The sequence below is a fragment of the Aquarana catesbeiana genome, linkage group LG02 (assembly GCF_042186555.1).
Source record: "Aquarana catesbeiana isolate 2022-GZ linkage group LG02, ASM4218655v1, whole genome shotgun sequence".
Lineage (NCBI taxonomy): Eukaryota > Metazoa > Chordata > Amphibia > Anura > Ranidae > Aquarana > Aquarana catesbeiana.
The window spans coordinates 460,497,087-460,516,634 of record NC_133325.1 but is presented as its reverse complement, the minus strand read 5'-3'; the positions used below and the strand labels follow the sequence as shown (position 1 = coordinate 460,516,634).

Here is a 19,548-nt window from a genome sequence, read left to right as displayed (position 1 = left end):
ATCCCCGCTGTAGCCATCATTCTGCTGCAACGCGCATCTGAAGGAGTTAAAAGCTGTTTTTTAGTGCCTTTGTGCCAGTTGTGCTGGCACATAGTTGTACAGAGATGGGGAATTTCTCTCTTCTCAGACTTTTAACCACTTAAGCCCCGGACCATTTGGCTGGCCAAAGACCAGAGCACTTTTTGCGATTCGGCACTGCGTCGCTTTAACTGACAATTGCACAGTTGTGCGACGTGGCTCCCAAACAAAATTGACGTCCTTTTTTTCCCACAAATAGAGCTTTCTTTTGGTGGTATTTGATCACCTCTGCGGTTTTTATCTTTTGCGCTATAAACAAAAAAAGAGCGACAATTTTGAAAAAAAAAAAGCTGTATTTTTTACTTTTTGCTATAATATCCCCAAAAAATATATAAAAAATATTATTTTTTCCTCAGTTATGTATTCTTCTACATATTTTTGGTAAAAAAAATTACAATAAGTATTTATTGATTGGTTTGCGCAAAAGTTAAAGCGTCTACAAAACAGGGGATAGTTTTATGGCATTTTTATTAATATTAATATTATTTTTTTTACTAGTAATGGCGGCGATCAGCAATTTTTATCGTGACTGCGAGATTATAGCAGACAGATCGGACACTTTTGGCGCTATTTTGGGACCATTCACATTTATACAACGATCAGTGCGATTAAAAATGCATTGATTACTGTGTAAATGTGACTGACGGTGAAGGGGTTAACCACTAGGTGGCGCTGTAGGGGTTAAGTGTATCCTAGGGAGTGATTCTATCTCTGGGGGGAGGGGCTGTGTGTGACACGACACTGATCACCGCTCCAGTTTACAGGGAGCTGTGATCAGTGTCAGTGTCATTAGGCAGAACAGGGAAATGCTTGTTTACATTAGCACTTCCCCGTTCTTCCTCACCGTGAGACGATCACGGGGATTTCCCGATGTCTTCTTGATGTCCGCGGGACCCGCGATCACGCTCACGGAACTCCCGGCGCGCGCCCGCAAGCCGCCTCTTAAAGGGCAACGTGCAGGTATGTTAATCTGCCTGTACGTGCCCTTCTGCCGCAGTATATCTGTGTGAGGTGGTCGGGAAGCGGTTAGAGATATTTTAGTGTATGTATATATCACTTTTTAAAGCAGTTTAAAAGTAGAGTCATGGTTTGGGATTTTGGGAGTATTTTTTCCCCCGTGCTATAGTGAATTCCATTTGGGTGCTAATTAGTGCAATTTCGCTATTTTGAGAGTATTTGTTAGTGCAAATGCATATTAGCGCTATTACCACTATAGTAAATGACCCCCAGTGGGTGGGATGTCACATCTTGATTGACGGATGATCCGCCTCCCATAACAGCATGAGGCCACAGCCTGTAGTGGAAATCTCCTCCTACCTGAACACTCAGCAGTCGGCAAACCCTGCAGTTTATCATGTGACCGTGGTATACAGATCAGCCAAAAAGGTATATAGTGGCAGTATTTTAATGTAAAAAGAAGATTTATACGCTGTGGGCACTGCGGTGGGGCAGATTAACTATTTTCATATTACTGGGTTTAGTAACACTTTAAGCTTGTTTTTTTTTTAGTTGTACAGGTTGCTGTATGGTTCATAGAAAAGTTAAAGTGGTTCTAAAGCCTATACATTTGTTAGCTTAATGCATTCCCTTCCCTCCCTTATACTTACCTGAGCCCTCACTCGATCCAGCAATATTCCCGTCTATAGCAGGTCTCCCCGCTCTCACAGGCTTTGCTGCTGTCAGTCAAATCCTGTGATGAGGGAGCGGCTCAGAAGCAAGCCTACAGGTGATTCCCAATAGGAAGTGGTTTCTTTTGGGTACCACAGAGAAGAGGAGGAGCCAGGAGCGTCAGTGGGAGACCCGAGAAGAAGAGGGTTGAGTGCAAAACCATTGCATGGCGCAGGTAAGAATGACATGTTTGTTGTTTTTAAAAAAATACTTTACAATCACTTTAATACTGTGCAGTGTATGTATCTAGTGCACCTTTACCAAGCTCTGTGTTTAACCCCCTCAGTACCGGCATGTTTCCACATTTCCAAAATTCAAGTTTCACATTAGGGTATCTACCTTCCAAAAACCGGTAATTTTAGTGATTGCCATAGTATTCTGGCCTTTTTTGTTTAACAGAAAGTGAGGGAAATGTTTTTTTTTCCAATTTTTTTGGTCTTTTTTCCTTTTTATAGTAAAAAAAATAAAACACAGTAGTTTTAAATACCACTTAAAGTGGTTGTAAACTCTGCAAAAAAAACCCCCCAAAAACCTGCATGACAAAGGCATAATGAGCTAGTATGCATCTAATACTAGCTCATTATGAAATACTTACCTTAGAACGATGCTGTTGCAGTGGGCCCCGTACAGCACTGTGACAGGCAACATGTCTCCGGAATGTTACATCTGGGTTTGCAGGCTCCGGCACTGTGATTGGCCAGAGCTGCGATGATGTCATGCCTGCACATGTGCGCAGGAGCAACCGGTCACAGCACAGCAGCTGAAGAAACGGCACATACGAGCCATTTCTGCACTGCGCATGTGCCGATGACATCGGCACATGCGTATACAGTGAATATCTCCTAAACTGTATACAATAGGAAGTGCAGAGCAATATACAAAAAAAAAATATAATAATAATAATAATAATAATATTTAATAATAATATTTAAAAGAATGAATATATATGGCAGAAAGTCCGGAAAGAAGTCCTTAAAAAACTGGTGTACTACAAGTCTCAGAGGATTCAGCAAAAAGACTCCACCGTTGACAATCAGAACAACAGTGAGTATATGGTGACAGACCCTCCACCTCTGGTAGTATGTCTGCGCTCACCTCACTACATGGACTCCTGAGCTAACAGGCAGTCAATGCAAGCAGATCCCACACAACAAGGTAGGTAGCTGGTAAATCAATAGGGACAATTACGCCAGAGTTTTCACATCAAGGAACGATTTCCAAATATGTATAAAAAAGGATGGAAGGATCTAAGTGCTCACTGTGCAATCATAGCAGTTAAATTTATTAAAAGCCCAAAAACAGGCTATTCACATTTCACAGATAAAATACAGGCTATTCGTACAAACACTGTGTACATGTATCGTATAGATGGCAGCGGGTGATGTCATCCAAATGTGGCTCCTCCCACGTATGCGTTACGTTCGATTGAACTTCCTCAGCGGGGCGGGCAAAACTGTTCAAGTTTAGGAGAAATTCACAGTACCTACAGGCAGTAGTGTATTTAGGTTTTGTGCTGCCCTAGGCCTGCCTAAACTTGTGCACTCCCTAACTTAAATATGACCCACCACTTCCTGTCAAGTCCACACCCCCTTGCCCTGAAATTTTCGAGTGGGGACACTAGCTCTGAGGGCCTGGGGGGGTGGCAATGGATTTTCTTTAATTTGCATAGATTTCCTCTCACTTCCTGTTTGGCTGTGAAGCAGGAAGTGAAGGGAAATTTCTGCAATGGGACAGGGATGTTAAAAAATAAACAGCGCTAGCTGGCGAGGTCTCTTTCCGTGCTGCCCCCCTGCAAAGTGCTGCCCTAGGCCTGGGCCTTGTCGGCCTAGGCCAGGATACAGCGTTGCCTACAGGTAAGCCTTATTATAGGCTTACCTGTAGGCAAAAGTGGTTGTAAAGGGTTTACAACCACTTTTTTTTATGGAAGAACTAAAACCAGCTAAAACCAGCTAAGCTTATCATTTTTAAGACATCAGTCATGTACAGACTGTTTCAACAAGGAAATTTAAATTTGATGTACAAAATAAAGTAGTCCAAACCAACTAGTCAGAAATAAAGATGACACATTGGGGTTGATTTACTAAAACTGGAGAGTGCAAAATCTGGTGCAGCTGTGCATGATAGCCAATCAGCTTCTAACTTCAGCTTGTTCAATTAAGCTTTGACAAAAAAGCTAGGAAGCTGATTGGTTTCTATGCAGGGCTGCACCAGATATTGCACTCTTCAGTTTTAGTAAATCTCCCCCATAATTACATCAGTTGCTCCTGATTTTGAGATGATTGCACTGTTGCTAAACCGAGATGATAGAGAATACTTCCAGAGGTCAAATTTTCTTGTTATCACAGAGGGACATTTTTCCAGGTTGTAAAAACTCCCTGAAAACATGCCCAGTATATTTATCTTCTAGGAAACATAAGAGAGGTAAGATTAAACCTGTGCGCTCCAAGACATTGTGATGCACGTATACAAGAAAAAAGCATGGTGGTGCTAGATAATTGTTAGCTAGATCATGTCCGTAAATCTACTTGGCCTGTAGGCTCATTGGCACCAGGGGGGTGGCTTGATAATGGCTTGAACCTTGGGGAAACTGGGTCCTTCTGCAGTGATAAGTCTCTGGAACAAGTGCCTCAAAACAGAACTATACAAAGTGAACAACTTTATACTGGAATCTGTTTTATTAAAAGAATTGTGTGTACCACACATTTTAAAGATGTTGTATTCCAGTACAACTGTATGGCATATTGTCATACATTTCAGCCAGCCTGTTTAGTGAAACCCGCACAAAATAATAATAAAACTCCCAATACTGCGCTGAACTTTGGAATGTTTTAGCAGCTAGTGTGTTGGCTTTTTCTTTGTGATTGGTGCCTGTTTACATCTGAGTGCTACAGCCCATTTTCACCAAATCCAAAGCTTTTCAAGCACAAACGTCTGAAATGTACAATCTGTGCAAAGGCATATGGGTACTAAAGTCAGATAGGCTGTACACTTTGCAAGGGAGTTTTCCCTAGAGGTTAGGAAATGAGGTGAAATTTCACTTTGCAAAGAATAGCCAATCGTGTGCAAGGAAAATAAAAACAGAATTTTGTTTGCACATGATTGGATGATGGCAGTCAGAACTCCACCTCATTCACCAAGCTGTAAGAAAAATTCACGTGCAAAGTATAATACAGGGTAGTATTGCTATCTGATTGTAGTTGAGATTCTCTCGCTATGCTGTGTTCTTTGTAAGTGCTATTTTAAAATTATGCATTTAATTCCTTTGAAATAATGTACAACTAGAACAAGTAGTAAGCACAGTTTAATAAATATTAAGTACAAAAAAGGTCATATGAAAAAGTAGAGAAAGTAATATCAATTTATACGCATACATACATTTTGGTTACACCGCGATAATTTTATAAACATACAGCCAAAAATGCAATGCATTCCCATTATTTTATATGTACAATAAAATGGCACTGTGAAATATAGTTTAGTTAACGATTTTTGATATCACAGCCAGGAAAGCAATGGAATAAAAGTGAATCTGTCACAAACTCTCTGGATTTAAAATAGTTTTTTTTCTGTAAGCACAGACTATAATTATGGGCAGGATTATTTAATTAAGTGTCAAATCATTTGATTTTCTTTAAAATATTCAAATTGTGTTAAAGAATCATTGAAACCGGGGTAATGCGAATACCTTTTAACATATATTAAATATAAATATAGTTATAAGTATAAGTTAAAAATTTGTTTTTCTGTGGAATACAAAAGTTAGAGAAGGTAAATCCATATATGTGTATGAACCAATTCTCTAGGGTCATTTGATGCAACTAACAATGGCTGCAAAAAACTTTGGGCTAGCGATTTGTATGGTAAGCTTTAGGCATGGTAAAGTATTTTTGTAACCCAGATGTAGGCTGTTGATAGCATATAAAAAATGTACATATTTTTAAAATCAGTTTTGAGATGGTTTTAAAAAAATGAATTATTGCGATGGAAGAAAAAAATGATTTATCTGATCACTTTGCATTCATTGAGCCACTGCTTTTGGAAATATGGCAATACAAAGTCAGTGCAAAAGACATTCCTAATACCTGCAAAACACAACAAACAACATCCCGTCATTCTCAACAGCTTATTCAACACTTTTTTTTCATAATTGAAAAATTATAGCACTTTATCATTTACATATGTATATTGCTAAATATTTTAACTCTTATATATAGACTGAATGAAAAATATCCCCCAAAATCTACTGAATATTAATGTATTTAAATAAATAAAGGAAAATTATACATTATGGCATATAGAGGCTAAGTTTAATGTGCAAAAGCAGTATCTAAAAATCAGATTGCAACTTAGGATAAGGCCTTGTTCACACAGGTGTACCACAGAGTACACCCGTGCGAGGGTTGTGTTTACCCACACAGGAATGGACAGTGTTTCCATGCATCCCTATGCAGGCAGTCCCATTCATGTCAATTAGGATGCAGTGGATGCACAGATACAAAAGCAGCTGCTCCCAATTTGACTTCCATGCAGATGCAGATGCATGGGGCCCTTTATTCACACTGCATTTAGGGATGTGAACCTGTACAGATGTCAAATTGGGAGCAGCAGCCTTGTGTCCATGCAGCCACTGTATCCCAACTGCCTGCATGGTTGATGCATGGAACACCTGTGAATCCCTAGGGGGGTAAACGCAGCCCTCGTACAGGCGTACTCTGTAGTACGCCTATGGGAACAAGGTCTAAAACTGAATTGTAATGTTTTGAAGGATATCAGATATAAAATACCCAAGACATTGTATCTAAAAATCTACAGAAAGGGCCATCGCACTAGAATTCATGCGACTACTTCTATATAGAAGTGCTTGCAAGATGGAGACGTGTGTGCAGCAGTAAGTACTGTACAGCAAGCTCCTGAATAAATTAAACCTGTCATGAAAGAACATAAGTTTCCATTGCTAATATCTCTCTCTAATAAAACTTATCCGACTCTCGTATTGACACTTTTTCTTTAAGTCCGTTTCCAGGAACAAGTATGTGGGTAAGGAGTTTTAAATTTGATTGCTCAGACGAAGTGAACCTCCCAGGACATTCCCCTCTGAATTTAGTGACATGTATCAGTCCTCAGTCATTTCCTCTCGGGATCGTATTATACAACTTAAGGTCTTTAACCATTCCTATCTTACTCCTGCCAAGTTACATAAAATGGGGTTATCCACCTCAGCTGAGTGTTTTAGAGGCTGTGGCCAAACTGCTGATTTCCTAGATTGCTTCTGGACTTGCCCCATGGTTCAGGACTTCTGGATAGCTATAGGTTCCTTTATTTCCTCCGCACTAGGCCTGCCAAACATTGTGAATCCCAAGAACTGCCTCTTGGGAATTTTTGGTGACCTACCTATCCCCTCTCATGCTAAGAGACTACTCACATCTTATATTTCTATGCAAAGAAGTCCATTTTACCATCATGGAAGGGACAGTACCCAACAAAATCCTTGTGGCTGAAACTAAAACAATGACTCTTTACCATTGCATAAACTCACTATTGAGACTAGAAAACATTTAAAAAATTTGGGGCAGATGGATAGCTAACCCTCTGACTCTTATAGGGCGTACACACGGTGAAACTTTTTGACCGGACTGGTCTGACGGACGCCGACGGACCAAATCCGGCGGACAATCCGATCGTGTGTGAGCTTCACCGGACCTTCAGCGGACTTTTCTAGTCGCAAATCTGACAGACTTTAGATTTGGAACAGGCTTCAAATCTTTACGTCGTAACTCCGCCGGACCCAGAAATCCGCTTGTCTGTATGCTAGTCCAATGGACAAAAACCGACGCTAGGGCAGCTATTGGCTACTGGCTATAAACTTCCTTATTTTAGTCCGGTGTACGTCGTCACGTACGAATCCGTCGGACTTTGGTGTGATCGTGTGCAGGCAAGTCCGTTCGTTAAAAAGTCCGTCGGAAATCCGTCAAAAGTCCGTTGAAAGTCCGCTGGAAAGTCTGTCGGACCAGTCCGGTCGAAAAGTCCGCCCGTGTGTACGCGGCATTACACCAATGTCAATATGATAGCTATATCACTCTTTGGTTGTGTTGGCCACTCTATTCATTCCTTCTGACTAATATTTACTTGACTTGAGCATCTGTTGCAATTCTTTGTGACTATGCATGTAATAATCACGTGGGAAGTGTGTGACGATAATTGACTATTGTTTAATGTTTGTTTCAGTGCAACAGCTCTTTTCTGTGCAATGTGATTGACATAGAACATTTTGTTTATGTATGTATGTCTTTAAACTCAATAAACATATCTTTAAAAAAAAAAAAAGGAGTTTTAAATTTTCCTCCAACTTCATTAGCTGCACAGTTGTTCCAGGGCAGTGGCTTGAAGCCAAAGCATCATACAATAGCCAGGCAACTAATATTTTTAGAAAGAATCACAATGCCAACCCCTATATTTCTCTAACTATAGGTTCACATGAATACTGAGCCTCATGCCCCATATACAGTGGGGTTGATTTACTAAAACTGGATTGTGCAAGATCTGGTGCAGCTCTGCATAGAAACCAATCGTCTTCCAGGTTTTTTTTTTGTCAAAGCTTAACTGAACAAGATGAAGTAAGAAGCTGATTGGCTACCATGCACAGCTGCACCAGATTTTGTACACTCCAGTTTTATCAAATCAACCCCAAATTATCTCTTTAAAATTTCTTACCTCAATAACGGATGTACAGATGGTCACTATCCCAACATACAGGAAATTACTTTCAAACCACGCTGTGAAAGCGACAGAACACCCCTAGGATTCAATGTAAAGACTATTTAAGACACATTTTTCTCAATATACAAATTACGGTAAAAACAATATACATTAGGAACTCTTCTTCTGAGAAAAGTTTTGCTTTAGGTGTACATAGGCGCATCATTGTCCCCTAATCTTTGGATCCTAGATGTGGACAGCAGACAAGGTCTTGATTTCTATCCTAATGCTTTGCTGCTATACAGTCATATCTTTGTCATTTAACTGTCAATGCTGGTTCACACAGGGGCGGCACGACTTGCAGGTCGCCTCACCGAGGCGACCTGCACACGACTTCAGCGGCGACTTGCAAAACGACTTCTGTATAGAAGTCAATGCAAGTCGCCTGAAGTCGCCCCAAAAATACTACAGGAACCTTTTTCTAAGTCGGAGCGACTTGCGTCGCTCCTATTAGAACGGTTCCGTAGTACAGAACGGGAGGCGACTTGTCAGGTGGCTAGGTCGCCTGACAAGTCGCCCCTGTGTGAACCGGCACTTAAATGGTATGTAGAGAAGAAATCCAAAGATGATTATTTGATGCATAGTTACATTGGTTCAGCTTGGACCATTGTAACTATGCAAATACCATACCTGGCCAATGGGTCAAACACTCAGTGGCTTCCCTGCTGCATTGTGGTCACAGCAGGTAGGATGTCATTTAGAGAATGCTTTGCATTTTCTGAATGAATAGAAAGTGTTCTCTGATTGGATGATGTGCAGGGCGGTGATATCACATTCTCCGTCCTGACAAATCGGAGAATCGGCCAACCTCCTGTGTTCAGAATTCACCAAGGCAGCTGCTTGGCATGGGACCCAGAAGCAAGTGGAGAGCACTCAATTAGACACCTGCAGCTTCTGAGGACATTGGCCAGATATGGTATATGCATAGTTGAATTGTATAGGCCTTGTATGAAACCTGGACCTAGAAGGTCCTTACTGGATTAAGAAAAAAAAAAACTATTGAAAGATGAAACAGTTATTTTCAGACACAAAAAAGTGCCTCTGTAACATTAACCACTTCAGCCCCGAAAGGGTTTACCCACTTCCTGACCAGGCCAATTTTTGCGATATGGCACTGCGTTATTTTAACTGACAATTGCGCAGTTGGACGGCGCTGTACCCAAACAAAATTGATGCCTTTTTCCCCCCACAAATAGAGCTTTCTTTTGGTGATATTTGATCACCTCTGGGATTTTTACTGTTTGCGCTATAAACCAAAAAAAGACCGTCAATTTTGAAAAAAAACCCAATATTTTTTACTTTCTGCTATAATACATATCCAAAAAAATAAAATAGAAAAACAAATTCAGTATACATCGGTTTAGGTCAATATGTATTCCGCTACATATTTTTGGTAAAAAAAAAAAATCACAATAAACATATATTGATTGGTTTGCAGAAAAGTTATAGCGTCTACAAAATAGGGGAAAGATTTAGGGACTTTTTTAATTGTTTTTACTAGTAATGGTGGCGATCTGCAATTTCTAGCGGGACTGTGACATTGCGGCGGACAAAGCTGACCCTAAAATGCGACCGTGTGTATGCTCCATCAGTCTTTTGCTGGCGGAATTCCAGCAGCAAAAGATTGAGAGTATGTTCTCTATTTTTTGGCTGGGAAAAGTTCCTATCCAAAAATGTGATCGTCTGTACAAATTCTGACGCGCAAAATTCCTACGCATGCTCGGAAACAATTCGACGCATGCTCGGAAGCTTTGAACTTCATTTTCTCGGCTCGTCGTAGTGTTTTACATCACCGCGTTCTTGACGGTCGAAAGTTCAGAGAACTTTTGTATGACCGTGTGTATGCAAGGCAAGCTTGAGCGGAATTCTGTCGGAAAGACCATCCAAGATTTTTCCAACGGAAAATCCACTCATGTGTACGGGGCGTAAGTGACACTTTTTGGTGACCACTGACACCAATACAGTGATCAGTGCTATAAAAATGCACTGATCACTGTATAAATGCACTGACAGGGAAGGGGTTAACACTAGCGGTGATCAAAGGGTTAAGTGTTCCCTAGGGAGTTCTTTCTACATGTCAGGGGGATTGGCTCACTGGGAGTAGAGAGAGATCACTGTTCCTGATCACTAGGAACAGCTGATCTCTCTCTCCTCCCCTGTCAGAACAGGGATCCGCCTTGTTTACAAAGGCAGGTCCCCGTTCTGCCTCTCTTCACCTCGATCGCGGGTAGCCAGAGGACATCGACATCCGCTGGACCCGCAGGCAAGCTTCCCCGGCGGCGGGCACGTGCCCGCAAAAGCAAGTGTACGAACTGACGTACCGGTACGTCGATTCCCGCAGTCGAGCCACCTTGCCGCAGTATAACTGCAGCGGCTGGTCGGCAACTGGTTAAGGGAGTTCTATGGTCACAGCATACACTTTCATTTTATAACATCAGCATACTAATGCAATTAATACAAAACAAGAACAACCTTTTCCCAGACAGTGTCATTACAACCCCTGGCAAAAATTATGGAATCACCAGTCCCTGAGGATGTTTCTTCAGTTGTTTATTGCTGTAGAAAAAAAGCAGATCACAGACAAGGCCAAAAACTAAAGGCATTTCAAATGGCAACTTTCTGGATTTAAGAAACACTAAAAGAAATCAAGAAAAATAATTGTGGTGGCCAGTAACAGTTAGATTTATAGAACAAGCACAGGGAATAAATGATGGAATCACTCAATTCCGAGGAAAAAATTATGGAATCATGAAAAACAAACAAACAAAATAACACTCCAACACATCACTAGTACTTTGTTGCACCACCTCTGGCTTTTATAACTGCTTGCAGTCTCTGAGGCATTGACTTAATGAGTGATAAACAGTACTCTTCATCAATCTGGCTCCAGCCTTCTCTGATTGCTGTTGCCAAATCATCTTTGCAGGTTGGAGCCTTGTCATGGACCATTTTCTTTAACTTCCACCACAGATTTTCAATTGGATTGAGATCCGGACTGTTTGCAGGCCATGACATTGACCTTATGTGTCTTTCTTCAAGGAATTTTTTCACAGTTTTTGCTCTATGGCAAGATGCATTATCATCTTGATAAATGATTTCATCATCCCCAAACATCCTTTCAATAGATGGGATAAGAAAAGTGTCCAAAATTTCAATGTAAACCTGTGCATTTATTGAAGATTTAATGACAGCCATCTCCCCAGTGCCTTTACCTGACATGCAGCCCCATATCATAATTGACTGTGGAAATTTGCATGTTTTCTTCAGACAGTCGTCTGCATAAATCTCATTGGAACGGCACCAAACAAAAGTTCCAGCATCATCACCTTGCCCAATGCAGATTCGAGATTCATCACTGAATATGACTTTCATCCAATCATCCACAGTCCACGATTGCCTTTCCTTAGCCCATTGTAACCTTGTTTTTTTGTGTTTAGGTGTTAGAGATGGCTTTCTTTTATCTTTTCTGTATGTAAATCCCATTTCCTTTAGGTGGTTTCTTACAGTTCGGTCACAGATGTTGACTCCAGTTTCCTCCCATTTGTTCCTCATTTGTTTTGTTGTACATTTTCTGTTTTCAAGGCATATTGCTTTAAGTTTTCTGTCTTGACCCTTTGATGTCTTCCTTGGTCTACCAGTATTCTTGCCTTTAACCACCTTCCCATGTTGTTTGTATTTGGTCCATGTTTTAGACACAGCCGACTGTGAACAACCAACATCTTGTGCAACACTGTGTTATGATTTACCCTCTTTACCTACATACTAACAAGCAGATTTAATCTGATGCAGGTGTTAGTGTTTGTAATGAAAATTTACAGGGTGATTCCATAATTTTTTCCTCAGAATTGAGTGATTCCATAATTTATTCCCTGTACTTGTTCTATAAATCTAACTGTTACTGGCCACCACAATTATTTTTCTTGATTTCTTTTAGTGTTTCTTAAAGCCAGAAAGTTGCCATTTGAAATGCCTTTAGTTTTTGGCCATGTGTGTGATCTGCTTTTTTTCTACAACAATAAACAACTGAAGGAACATCCTCAGGGACTGGTGATTCCATCATTTTTGCCAGGGGTTGTAGTACAGTGACAGTGTTTAGTATTAGCACTGATCACTGTATCAGTGTCACTGGTGATATCAATTAACTAAAACTGGAGAGTGCAAAATCTGGTGCAGCTCTACATAGAAACCAATCAGTTTCCAGTTTTTTTGTCAAATCTTAATTGAACAAGCTGAAGCTGATTGGCTACCATGCACAGCTGCACCAGATTTTGCACTCTCCAGTTTTAGTAAATCAAACCCTTAGTGTCAGATTGCCCGCTGCACTATCACAGTCCCACTATAAGTCGCTGATCACCCCCATTACTAGTATTAAAAAATAATTACATAAAAATTTCAGTATATATGCACAATCAATTGTAGACGCTATAATTTTCACACAAATCAGTATACACTTAATGGGATTTTTTGTTTACCAAAGACATGTAGCAAAATACATTTGGGCCTAAATTTATGAAGAAATTTGATTTTTTAAATTTTTTTATTGGATGTTTTATGGCATTATATTTTCTTTAAAAGAAATCATCATCGTCTTTTTTTTTTTTGTTCACCACACTCTCTAGTGAATTTCAAAATCACAAAAAATATATGCTGCAAAATATGCAGTGCAAACAGCTTGATTCATCAACCGCCGCACACTCTCCTTGTCATCACAGCCTCAGCCAGGAGGAACCGCTTCTCCTCATTCAGACAACAAAGGCAAAGAGCAGAACAGCAAAGCACTGGAAGAATAAAACTCACCCCAAGAGCAAGAAGAATTAACCCATAAGCCCTGTACACACGATCGGACATTGATCGGACATTCCGACAACAAAATCCATGGATTTTTTCTGAAGGATGTTGGCTCAAACTTGTTTTGCATACACACGGTCGCACAAAGTTGTCAGAAAATCCGATCGTTCTGAACACTGTGACGTAAAACACGTACGTTGGGACTATAAACGGGACAGTAGCCAATAGCTTTTATCTCTTAATTTATTCTGAGCATGTGTGGCACTTTGTGCGTCGGAATTGTCCACACACAGTCGGAATTTACACGAACTGATTTTGTTGTCGGAAAATTTTATAGCAAGCGCTCAAACTTTGTGTGTCGGAAATTCCGATGGAAAAAGGTCCGATGGAGCCCACACACGGTCGGAATTTCCGACAACAAGCTCCGATCGCACATATTCTGTCAGAAAGTCCGACCATGTGTACAGGGCATTAGGGGGGTTGATTTTCTAAAGGTAAATATACTCTGAAAGGGAATTTGCTCCAAAGCTTAGTAAATGAGGAAAAGCTTCACTTTGTAAAGAATATCCAATCACATGCAAGGAAATCCCCCCCCCCCCCAAAAAAAAAACGTGTTTTGCTTGCACATGATTGGATGATGGAAGTAAGCAGTGCTTCCTCTTAGTAAATGATTATTTACTAAACTCTAGAGAAAATCAGTTTACAGAGTGCAACTGCACAGCCTAGTTGCCTTTAGTAAGTCAATCCTATAGTGTAGTAGATTTATTTAAAATTGCACAGGTACATAAAAAAAAAACATCCAGGATGCTCTTTTACTGATGCAAATGACTGTCTGTACTCAGTTAAGTGTTGTGCAATATCTGAGTGCTATAAAATGTACAAAATAACATAGAATTGTATAGACATTACTGAGCTGCAAATGTTTGCAAACTGAACATTTATAATTCCATAGTTTGCACTGTTCTGTCCTTTTATAGCAGTGGATTTATACTAATATCTCTGTGCTGATCATTAATATTGCAAACTACAGGGCCCTCTGATTCCTACTGTATTAAAGTGTATTGTATTTGTACTGTCTACCCTCAAGTTGTAAAGCGCTACGTAAACTGTTGGCGCTATATAAATCCTGTATAATAATAATAATAATAATAACTATGGTGCTGTAAGAAGATGTAAAATAGAAATATTTTATAGTCTTCTCAGAAGCAGCCAGCAGAGGGAACTATTCACTAATTATTGCACCTATAATGAATACATTGCTAATCTATGGACCGCAGAAGGAATATTAAGAAACCTCAAGGATAAATAGAGGAAGAGCATGTTGTTATGTATAATATCTTTAAACCAGTAAGTAACATTAGACATTTTCCAAGTGCATTGGCGTCAATTGAGTTAAACCACATAGGAATAGAACATATATGCATTGTTTAGCTGAAAAGGTAACTTGGGCCTATGCAATAAAGTATAAAGAAAGCTGCAATATAAATCGCCTATACCTGTCCAAAGGCATCAGTACTGGAACACCCTTTAGTTTCTGCAGGGCAACAAGAATATGGAATTGAATTACCCCAGTCCTTTGAACCGTTGATTCCACAGCATTTCATCTAGAAAAAAAAATAATATTATTTGTGATAGTATTTCTAACTAAAACATCATAAATATCTTTTAGCGGAACTCCAGCAAAATTATTGTCCCCCCACCTCTCCCAATTGGGCATGCTCAGATGTGCCGCAAGGCTTCAAGACCCGACAGAACCCTGTGGCATGGGTGGGCACGGGCGGCTTTTCCCATGCATGTGTAAAAAGACCACTGTTATGGAAGTTCTAAAACGTTGGCGTGTTTGTGCATGCGTGGGAAAACGCCTGCACTTGCGTAGATGTGCTGAAGGGCTCTGCCAGGACCTGAAAGCAGAGAAAAGCCCTTCAGCACATCTGTGCACATGCCATAATAATGCAAATGAGGGCATTGGAGGGGGCAGCCCCAAATGAAAGGGGACTGAGGATCCTCATTAAGGTATTATTTTTCCAATTTTAATGATTATCCCGTCCACAGTACAAATTCAATCGATTCAGGAATATTTAGGGCTGTATTACCATATAGGCATGTTTGAATATTATCTGAGTTGTTTTTAATGCTAAATGTATACATTCATTAGACTAATGGTATGTTAAAATCTGAACTCCAGGCAGATATAAGCAAAAACATAATTTAAACCAGTTACATTACATTTAAAAATTTGAGTAGAATTCCAGGTTTACTTTGACTTTAAATAGTTTGTTTGGGCCAAGCTGGCCCAAATGAACTATTTCCATTACTAACTGATGCGGCCGCTGTGTGCACCATACTGCACTGTAGTAGCACTTTAGTAGCATTAGCTACATACAGTATGCGGTGCTGTTTTCTACAGCAGTACTGTCTGCTTTGTTTTTTTATCAGTGAATATAAGGATTCACACAGTGGACACATCAGTTAGTAATAAAAATAGTAGTGGAATTGTTTGGGCCAGCTTATCCCAAAATAATATTTAAAGTCAAAGTTAACCTGGAATTCTACTTTAAATACATAAGTAGCTGATTCTGTCTTGTCATCATTGTTCTGCGATCTTGTGCACAATAGGACTCTAATTAGAGTTGCCACCTTTTCTTCAAGTCACACCCGAACACTTTAGCACAACAATTTTTTTATAGTATAAATTATACATATATTTTTCTATTAAATAACGTTCCTAATCATATGAAGTTAATAAAAAGAGTCCCCCGTTACATCAGAGTCCATAGAGTTCCCCTTTTACATCTGAACTTGCAGAATTCCCTTTCACTGTAAGGGGGGGGGGGGGGGGGCTCTGCAGACTCTGATGTAAAGGGCGAACTCTGGGAACTCTAACATAAGGAATGCTCTGGGAACCCTGATCTAAGGGGGAACACTGAGAACTCCGATGTACGGAGAGGAATCTGATGTAAGGGGGAACATTGTGGCCTCTGGTGTAAAGGGGAACTCTGAAGCAAGGAGTGCTCTGAGAACCCAGATTTACCTTAGTGTACTCACTCAGAGGCAGGAGAGAGAAGGGGGGTTACAGTCACAGACAGGGATGGATGGTGAGCTCACTCATCCCTTGGCAGTCAGCGCCTCTCATCCAGAGGCTGCTGGACTTCAAATTTCTGGCCCCCAATTTCCTTTTCTGGGGCACAGCGCTGGAGATTGGAGTGTGGGCAGACACAGAGGGGTAGGGGGAGGAAGAGGTGCAGGTCGAGCACTCTCTCCTCTCCCATCTGTATGTGGGGGGGATTGTTAGTGCTGGCTTGGGGCAGTGTGAAAGAGAATGTAACACACACTCTCAGCTTACACAACTGCAGCAAGCAACCCTGCTGGGAAGCCATAGTCCAGTCTGAATAATGTGTCCGGGTTTCAGGCAGTCTGAAACCCGGACACATGATTCCAAACCCGAACTGTCCAGGTGAATCCCGGACAGGTGGCATCCCTAACTCTAATGCTTTGCACAGTGCACATTTAAAACCGGCCATAGATGGTGCGATTATCTTTCCTGTAACCACAGGTCGATTCCCCCATTAACACAGCCAGTGTTAATAGGGGAATCCCTCCCGCAGAGCTATTGTGTTCTCCTGGTGGGGGGACAGGAGGGGCTGTCCCTGCCAGGAGAACACACAGAAGCAGCTAGCGGCTATAACTACTTGCAATAATTGCATGAAAAATCCAATAGGCTGATTGTACCCAAGTTGATTGATCGATCAACTTGGGCACAATCAACTTGCCCATACATGGTTTGAATCTCGGCCTATCCTTGCTGATCCGGCCAAGATTTGACTAAGGCTGGCTTAAACCTGTGTAACCCAATCAATGTGCTCCTGCTTCATTGTTCAATCATAGGTTGGACCAGACTTTATAGCTTAGCAGCCATGCAAGCTGTGAAAATGACTATACAGATCATCAGGTAAAATAGTTCAAATATATGTATTTAATTTATGAAGGTGCTTTTTGCCTGAAGTTCAGCTTCAAAAACAATATTTTATTTTTTTAATATACGACATTAGCTGCACATTAGCCTTTGCATTATCAGGACTTTATTATCCGTGCTCATAATAGAAGCTTAAACTCTTATGTGTCCCACACTCACGGTCCTCTGTATTTCGTCCCAAATAGTTTCATTTTTGTTGTTTTCCTTGTACTTCTCAAAACTATCGCTCAACTGCTTTGTGATATATGGGCCAATCTAAAAGAAAAGAAAAAAAAACAAAACATATATATATATATATATATATATATATATATATATATATATATATATATATATATACACACACACAGGGAAAAATGCTTTCCAATATACATAATATTAATAAAATAGAATTTGCTTTTATACCACATTGTACAAAAAGAGAACCTTGGTGCCCTATTTAAAATTTCTGTTTTTTGCAGTGACATTCTTCTAGCATGGAATGCATTGATGTTTGCATGTTGGATAGTTCCCTGTTGTATATATGCATAGTGTTCTATTCAAATTAAGTGGTTTGCATGATACACACGTACAACATATCTTTTCAAAGTTTACAGATATATATGCAATTGCAAATAATGACTTAAACTGAGACTATGGAAGGTGGCACGTCCAGTTTAGCAGAACAGTTTGTAAGCTATTTAATTGGTAATGTGACTGCTGTAAGCATATAAGGTGTCACACTATCAGCTGCTTCTCCAGATCTTATATGGAGTAAATGTCTATTTAAGGAACCCCCCTGACAATCTCATGTATATGAGACTTGAGAAGGATTTTAAACATAAAGGGTATTAGCACAGGCCATACAGTGTATTAGCAAGAAGCAAAGGACCTAAAGTGTGGGCAAAATGGGCAAACAGGCAGGATTTTTAATGCAGAAAGAGACATGCTTTTTATCTAACTCCAGAGCTAAAATGATAATTCTCCCTCTCTACAAGACACTATACAAGACTCTGGTCCGGCCGCATCTTGAGTATGCTGTCCAGTTCTGGGCACCAGTCCTCAAGAAGGATACAGAGAGCCCAGAGAAGGGCAACAAAGCTAATAAAGGGACTGGAGGACCTCAGTTATGGGGAAATACTACAAGTATTAAACATATTCTCTCTGGAGAGGAGATGCTTGAGAGGGGATATAATAGCAATGTACAAATACAGTTTAACCTTAAATTTCGTAGAGGGTTCTTTACTTTCAGAGCGGCAAGGATGTGGAATTCCCTTCCACAAGGAGTGGTATCAGCAGGGAGCATCAATAGTTTTAAAAAACTATTAGATGGGCACCTTAAGGATCACGACATACAGGGATATACAATTTATTATGGACATAAACACAAGCAGACTCACACACCACAGGTTAAAATGGGTGGTTTGGTGTTTTTTTTTTCAGCCTTAACAACTATGTAACTAACGCATTAAAGCTATTTACCTGTCTGTTGGCCCCTTTACAGTGAGCTGCGCAAGCTCACACTTACTTCACAAATTCGGCAATGCCAAATCTGACGGATCTCCCGCACATGCACAGGAGTGATGTCATCTTGGGCCAGCCAATGACAGAGGCCGGCGATTAAGACCCAGAAGCTGGCCGCCCAAAGATGTCAGCGGCCGGCGGTGAGTTCCGGGGATGGTGCATCACTGGATTCTAGGTGAGCATAGTTCCGCTTTAGCATATGACTGCTATAAATTGCATATGGCTGCCTTATGTATAAAGCCATGTGTTACCATATTAGTGAAGCCTATATGTTGCTTCTGTATTGTCTCTCCCCATGTTTCCAATGTCTTACTAAAACATTACGTAAATATTTACATCTCAACATTTCCACTGAAGTATCAGAAATCATTAACTAATGCCCCGTACCCACGATCAGAAAATCGTACGGTAAATACCACTTTCGAAGTGATTGTACGATAATCGGATCATTAGTACAGAGCTTTCGAGAGCCAACCGTGACTGTTAATCCGATATTATTCTATTGGATGTGCACAAAAAATTTTTTCATACGATGCCAGAACGTACGATTTTCCTTTAATCAGTACAGCTATCATTCGAAAATGCAATACAAATGCATTACAACACATGACATCACTTCAAAAATTTTTTTCTGTCGTACGGGAATTTTCGTGACTTTAGTAAACTCATCAGATTCAATCTGAGATTAGCATGCAAAAAAAATGGACGATAATTCGTCCAATAATCTCATCGTGTGTACGGGGCATTAGCCACAGATCTAATGACACCTAAATAAAATACAC

At 40.3% G+C, this 19,548-nt stretch overlaps 1 protein-coding gene across 1 annotated transcript in view; it reads right to left on the bottom strand.

Moving 5' to 3' along the window:
• Positions 1 to 5,031: 5,031 nt before the first annotated feature.
• The window catches only part of CD53 (CD53 molecule), a 66,924-nt gene continuing 52,407 nt past the window's right edge, over positions 5,032 to 19,548 (bottom strand). Inside the window, exons 5-8 of the mRNA XM_073615661.1 lie at positions 17,423 to 17,518; positions 14,787 to 14,894; positions 8,458 to 8,541; positions 5,032 to 5,828 (exon numbers count right to left, since the gene is read on the bottom strand). Of these exons, the coding sequence (XP_073471762.1) occupies positions 5,754 to 5,828; positions 8,458 to 8,541; positions 14,787 to 14,894; positions 17,423 to 17,518 (363 nt within the window). The 3' untranslated portion in view covers positions 5,032 to 5,753. The remainder of the gene's footprint in view (positions 5,829 to 8,457; positions 8,542 to 14,786; positions 14,895 to 17,422; positions 17,519 to 19,548) is intronic.